Raw genomic sequence first — 6,751 nt, forward strand, 5'->3', positions numbered from 1 at the left:
AAACGTCAGGCAGGCCTTGTAAAAGGTGCAGGGCCATGGTTGTAGAACAAATGAGCTTTTTTGTTGTTGCATGTTTTGTGCTGTGAAGTATTTAAACACGCATCCAAACCCTTTCAAAAATCCGCTCGAATCCTATAGATGTGTGTGTTCGCTCTTATTCAGTTACGTCAGGTACAGGATACTGTGTCTCAAAATGGCCACATATTCCTTGGAATTACTATAATACAGAACTCTGGAATTAAACATCTCAGAAGAGACACGTTTCCAGTCCAGAAGGGTCATGTCAATTAGTTTATTCATCTATAAAACAGTCAATAGTTGTACATTTGTGTCAAAAACATGAGTGTTGGCTAAATAACACCACGAGGATTTAGGTATATAAACTATCAGTTCCGTGTCAGCCCAGCCAGACACACTTATTCCATCTGGTGTAGCAAACCTGATACAGGCTGCATCAGAGCCGTGCTTTACGAGCGCGCGTTAAAACTAGGTGAACAGAGCCGCCTTGCTGGTTTTGTATGTGAACCCACGCCTACTCCCTTAATGCACAAAACGAACAAAGCTGCCCTATCTGCACCTCTGTCTGATCTAGTGTTTCAGGCTCCGCATATCCACACACTAGTAGCAGAGCCAGTTCGCTGTAAACACACCTGAGCCAGTGCTAGAATGCTGACTACCTGAGACGCCAGTGTGGACGCTGGGTGGTATTCCCCCAAGACCGGGGCTGGACCGTCTACATTAACCTGTGCGGTGCTGCGGGTCTGTATTTTTGGACATTAGTTAAATGTTTCATATGCCGCTACTCCATGACTCCGGGTTGTCTGTACTAACTAAAGCAAACAGAAGTTAAAGTCTGTGTTGGTCTACAAAAAACAAAACAAACCAATCATTTAAAATACAGTATTGATGAATAAGTTCCCCAGAGGCCCATGTCAGATTTCCATTCATTTTTAAAATGTGACTCCTCCTTTTCCTTAAAATGTATAATTTATATATCAAATAAATGAGAGTTTTTATGATATTGTAATTCTAACAGCTTAAAAGCCACTGGTCGCTTGATCTGAATATGAATAACTCCTGTCTCAGGAACACAATGCCAACAGCAAACCACGTGAACAGATCTGTGCAACTGCAGCTTCAAGTCTTTCTCATGGTTTCTTCGTTGATTTCTCGGTCCTGTATTTGTATTTAATTGGAGTTACACCTGGTTTTAAAGTGACCTGGTATGTCCAGGTAGGCAAGGATAGTTAGCGTGCAGCTAACGCAGCCTGAGCTCGCTTATGTGGAAACGGAAACATGCCAACGCACTGACCATCACAAGCAGTTATCCAACTGGCCCAGTAAATAATACCAAACTGGTGTAAAAAGTACCAAATCAACCGTGTGTCCAAAGTTTGACTAAGACAAAAAGTAAAAAAACAAGCCTTTCCTGTATCATTTTTATAACAGCCCAACATGAGGAGAAATTACTCCAATCATATATTAATGCAATCATATATCAGGAGTCGACTGACTCATTTATTGGGCTTGGATCTTTGAGAATTTGAGAGTTGATGGTCCATGTTTGAAAGTGACTCGCATCCATCATTAAGCCAAAACTGGATGAGTGTCCAAAATCTATTGTGTAACTGGTTTATATTAGTGTATTCTTCACAAGACCTCAGCATGAGACTAGAGCAGCTTTGATTACACTTGCCATTGACATCTTGATCAACATCAAATTAACCTCGAATTGTGTTAATGGGACTGTAACCCTGTTACCAAAGCGAGAAGGTTGCATTTTGTTTTCTTTTTAAAAGGGCAGGCTTGAAGTGGGGGGTATACAAGCAGTTGTCACGTAGGACTGCTCTGCTACAGCACCTAAAACTGTGATTAAGTGTTACGAGAGCGCTCCCACCAAAACATGTAACAACTTGTGTTAAATGATCAGAGGGAATAAAGGTCCACTGGCCCACACCAGTGGAAATAGGCAGTCTGGACTGACCACACTGTACATGTGGTAATGCTAAACTGAAGTACAATGCAAAATCACTCTTTGAGGTAATTATACGAATTTTAAGAATTCATGTAATAATCCAGTAAAATGAGGTATCTTTGTTTTTAGCTTAATTACTCCTGATTACTTGTGCATCTCCGGTTAGAAAATTCTTTTTTTCCTCCTTGTTGTTTTTTTTCTTCTTCTTCTTCATTAGTGTTGAACAAGTCTCCCACATTCATCTAGTTAAAGTTTGGCTGCATATGGGCACTGGGACCAGGGCCAATATGTTCTGTCTGTATACTGCACACACAAAAAAATAAATAAACAAAAACAAACACCTCCAAGCTGGTGTGTGTGTGTGTGTGTGTGTGTGTGTTGGGGTAGCAGGTGTGGACAGACGGCCGGTTAGCAGCGGTTGCTCCTACTGCCTCTCTTCCATGGCGGACGACAGGTCCATGGCTTTTGTTATCACACTTGCGCGGGCTGTGGAGCTAGCGGAGAGATCAAAGGGGAAAGAGCTGAGGAATGGCTGCCAGGGAGGCATGTCGTAGGTCACGAGGGGCGACTCCTCCTGGCAGCTGGTCACCCAAAAGTTCGTCTTTCCAGAGGAGACGAAAGTCCTGTCGGATGGGCTGGGGGCTATCCTCAGCACAGACGAACATGTCCTTCTAGATGTGTGGATGGACAAATCCTGTGGATGAAGCTGTACAAACTCAAATTGTAAGGATACAGATTTTTAAATAAAGTTAAAGGTAAATCAGTGGCTTAAAAATGGATCAGTGTGACCAGGGTACTTTAGTATTTAGCGTTCATCAAACACACCTCTCTGTCATCCTCATCACTGCATGTGCTCTCGTTGCCAATCTCTAAATCAACACAGCAAGATAAACAAAAAATTGACAACAACAACAACAAAAACACATTCATGGTAAAATTGAATGTCCTGCCAAGACACAGAATATCTACTGATGTAAAGCAGCAGCTCTCAGTCTCTGACCTGAGGAACTCCACTGTTAGGTTCTGGATTTTCTAAAGTACAACCCCGATTCAATCCATCACCCAACAACAAAACTCTTGATATAGTATCAAGTGTTGCAGCATAAAAAATGGAATGGAGCATACCACCACAGGATGAATCAGGGGAGATCTGGAGAGGGACAGGCAGCTGAGTAGAGCTGACCCTGGACTCCTCGTTTTCAGTGGTGATCTCCACGACAGCACACACATCCGGCGGGTCGTTCCCCAACACCCTGTGTGACGGGCTGGGACTACGCAGCTCCTTGGACACATCATGCTCTGCTGTGGAGAAGAAAAATATCCCATCATACAGGTTCAGCCCGAGCCCACACAAGTCTCTGTAGCACAAAGTCACAATGGTAATACAGATGGCTCTACTTATTGGCCAAAACAACCCCCATTGCCCAAACAAATAAACAAACACAAACAGTCTCTAATATAGGTATGAGCAGGACTTGATCCAGGAACCTCACCTGTCAATAAAACAGTGCTATCCGGAAGTGTGTCTTCCTTCGAGTGTGCTGGAACAGAATCCTTCACTGGTGGCTCTGTGTTTTTACCTTTTCGTCTCTGACAGATGTATTAAAAATAAAAATAAATAAATAAACAAATTTCTCTACTCTGTATTTGTAAGATATATGTTTGGAGCTTATTCATGTTCTTACTTTGGTTTTTGGCTCCCGCTCCATCTTTTTTTTCCCTGAGGGGAAAAAATTCCTCATCTTTAAATCTTCATTGTATATATTACATATATGTACACATGTAGTCATAAAAACACACATGGAACAATAGACAGACATACATACATTATATGTCTATTTTTTTGTGTTTACATTCATGTTCTCTCTCTCTCTCTCTCTCTCTCTCACAATTAACAAATCCCCTCACTGTTAAAAACTGCACTGAACAGAAACAATTTTATATCGGATTGACACTTAGAAAGAATGCAATTGAAGATGAATAAAATTCACATAATTACTTGCTTTACAAATATATTTTTATTGTTCCATCATGATAATTCTACAATGGTGCTGTTAAAACAACAGTAGCAACTTGATTTCACCTGATTATTTTCCATTATACTTTGTTTCATATGATGTGGACCATCAATACTCAGAAAGCAACTTACAAAACATGATCACACATCAGCATCAGTCAGAAAAATCCTAATTTAACATTCCTCCTCACAAATTCTTCAGCCCTCCCACTTACTGAATGTAGATTTGGGGGAGACTGTTGGGCTTAATCCCATGCCTTTTCTCCCTTCTATTCCATCTCACAAACACCAGCGGCCCGAGAGACTTCACGCTCGTCACCAATGTTTGGCAGTGAGGTGTTGCCTTACCTTTCTTGGCAGCTTTTTCTGAAGGGGAAAGCATGCGGTACATTCGGAAGGCATTGCATCCTCTCTTCATGCTTTTATCTTTTACTTCCTCTATGTCCGGCAAGGAGTTCATAGCACAGCGGAAGTTTGCCTTCCATGTCTTCGGATCGGGCTTGTCTACTCCGGGATGGTACTTTCCTGCAGGGAAAAGGTGCCTCGGTTGGGGAATAGGTCCAGTACAAGTTTAACACTTAAGGATCATAAATCCTGTACATCCCAGCAGGCTACCTGTATGAATGGCCCAGTTCATGAAGAGAGGTGCGTCTTTATCCAGGTCCCAGCCATGTCTGGCTGCATGCATCCACGGGATTTGGAATATCTTGTCCTTCTGTTAATGAACGTTTGAGTTAAGACAGTACTTTGTAGTAACACAGAACTAGAATTGCTTGAAGTGCCGATTATACACAAATGCTAACAAACAAAAGAAACAGACCCCCTTTAGCTCCAAATACACCTTAATTTGAAACAAATTCACCGAGCAACAAAATCTGAACTTTTTTTGCTTCCCAAACTAAAACGAATGGAGCCTTCAGTACTTCTTACGCTGAAATGAAATTAGAATTTTTTTTATCATAGGTTTTAAGTGATTTATGAATTATATATTTATTCATAAATAAGGCTGTTATTACACTTAAATATATGTACAGAGGTGCTCCTAAAATGTACAGGTATATGATTTTTGCCTGGAACATCCCTGTTCAGTGTCTAGCAGTAGTCTGCCAACACAGAGGGAATCCACTTTCCTTAGTACTACTTTTCCATAAGACACACAACAACATGAGTATACTGGAACAGAACAACTATGGGTGACAAAGTCTGAAAACACATTTGGATTCAGCATGTGAAAACACATAAGAAACGCTTTTGCAGGCAGCAAAACACCTATGCAAGAGTACGTGTACATTTAGAGAGCACAGCCTGTCAGTGGGCTTGCACAATCTGGGTTAACCATCCTCCAACTGATCAGTTTATGACCAGGGAGATGGTGTGATCACACCAAACAGAACCACACCACAGTGTTCACAGCACTGACCTTATATACATTCAACACTTGCACACTGCCACTCTGGACTTCTGGCTATAACATTTTTTTCAGAATAATCTCAGCAAGGGTAACCCATGGGTCTCTCTCTTGAAAAGATATAGCTATCTTATTAAAACACAGTCCCTAAGATTCACACAGAAAGCTGGAGAATGGTACTGGAACAGCTCTTACACACCCACCCACACAATCACTCACTCTCACACCCACCCACACTCTACCCACCTCATCAACCCAGTGAAGCCCTTTGATTTTGCCGCTGTTTATCTGCTCCTCCAGCCATGGTCTCATGCGTTGTCTGTCCACCGGCATCTTCTACCTCCGTTCAAACCGGTTAAGATTCAATCCGGCAACGTTATTTCGCAATCCTTCATCCCTTTAGTCAGCCATCCTAGCTAATGTGTTTGGGAAGTAGCCACATATCTAGCTAGCTAATGGTAAGTAAACAAAAATAGCTGTCGTGGTGTAGCTTTACACAATTCAAGAGAAACCTCGGAATAAATCTTGGCTCTTTAATGCCGTTATTCTAACATATATCTGAAGCGCACCTAGCTAGCTAGCTTAGCATAACTCCGCGAAAGATGCTAGCTTAGCTAACTTACTTGTTTACTTCTGTGTAAACAGGGCAGTCAGGTTAGCAAAAATATGTGAACATCTAGTGTTGCAGCTAGCTAGCTAGTTTAATACGATTTACGTGGATGTTGCGTGCACGTCTGGCCACATTTATGTCCACATTTCATAAGAGTTGTTTTAACATTACCTAGACGAGTCCAAGTGCTTCCGTCGGTCCGAGGCCAGCACTAGCTAGCAAGGACAAGCTGCTGTCATACTCCTTAGCCTGCCATTTAAAGAAATAACGCGTTAAACTACGACAAGACTGAAAACTAGCCTTTAAACCACACATTAAACTGGGCTAAACTATAAACGCGCAGATATGAGGTATTCATTAAATAAGTAACTCACTCCAGGGTTTCATTGGTCTCTTGGGTGTTCACGGAGATCAACCGTCGCACATTATTTTAAATGGGTGTGTTCATACATCCACATTAGTTTCCACTGGGTGTGTTCATATAGCAGTTGCTTTTAAAATTAATTTAATGTATTATTGTTAAAAAATCATTTAATTTAATACTGGGAATTGCTATTCACTTACATTAATTATTTTATATTCACTAAAGGATAACAGTTTTATAGGTTGTAGTCCTCCACTGAAGAACCCACTCAATTTTCAGCAACAAACAACATTTAAGAAAAAGGCAATACATTGAATATTTAAGTAAATGATTCAAATTCATTTTTTGAATTTCAGTTAAATCATTCCTCACTTAAA

At 41.0% G+C, this 6,751-nt stretch overlaps 1 protein-coding gene across 4 annotated transcripts; it reads right to left on the minus strand.

The window, feature by feature from the left end:
• Window positions 1-278: 278 nt before the first annotated feature.
• irf2a (interferon regulatory factor 2a) lies at window positions 279-6,484 on the minus strand. Of its 4 annotated transcripts, none has more exons than XM_027014873.2 (10): window positions 6,385-6,484; window positions 6,182-6,259; window positions 5,647-5,736; window positions 4,608-4,707; window positions 4,341-4,517; window positions 3,661-3,695; window positions 3,469-3,565; window positions 3,101-3,274; window positions 2,801-2,844; window positions 279-2,681 (listed from the first exon to the last, which is right to left on the minus strand). In XM_027014873.2, the coding sequence occupies exons 3-10, from the start codon at window positions 5,731-5,733 to the stop codon at window positions 2,400-2,402; spliced, it is 996 nt and encodes a 331-aa protein (XP_026870674.2). In that variant the 5' UTR covers window positions 5,734-5,736; window positions 6,182-6,259; window positions 6,385-6,484; the 3' UTR covers window positions 279-2,399. The 4 variants fall into 4 exon arrangements, with proteins under 4 accessions (XP_026870674.2, XP_026870671.2, XP_026870673.2 ...); XM_027014870.2 differs by having other exon boundaries at window positions 3,101-3,277; XM_027014872.2 differs by having other exon boundaries at window positions 3,101-3,277; window positions 5,647-5,740.
• Window positions 6,485-6,751: the final 267 nt, after the last annotated feature.

The sequence above is a fragment of the Electrophorus electricus genome, chromosome 11 (genome assembly GCF_013358815.1).
Source record: "Electrophorus electricus isolate fEleEle1 chromosome 11, fEleEle1.pri, whole genome shotgun sequence".
Taxonomy (NCBI): Eukaryota; Metazoa; Chordata; class Actinopteri; order Gymnotiformes; family Gymnotidae; genus Electrophorus; species Electrophorus electricus.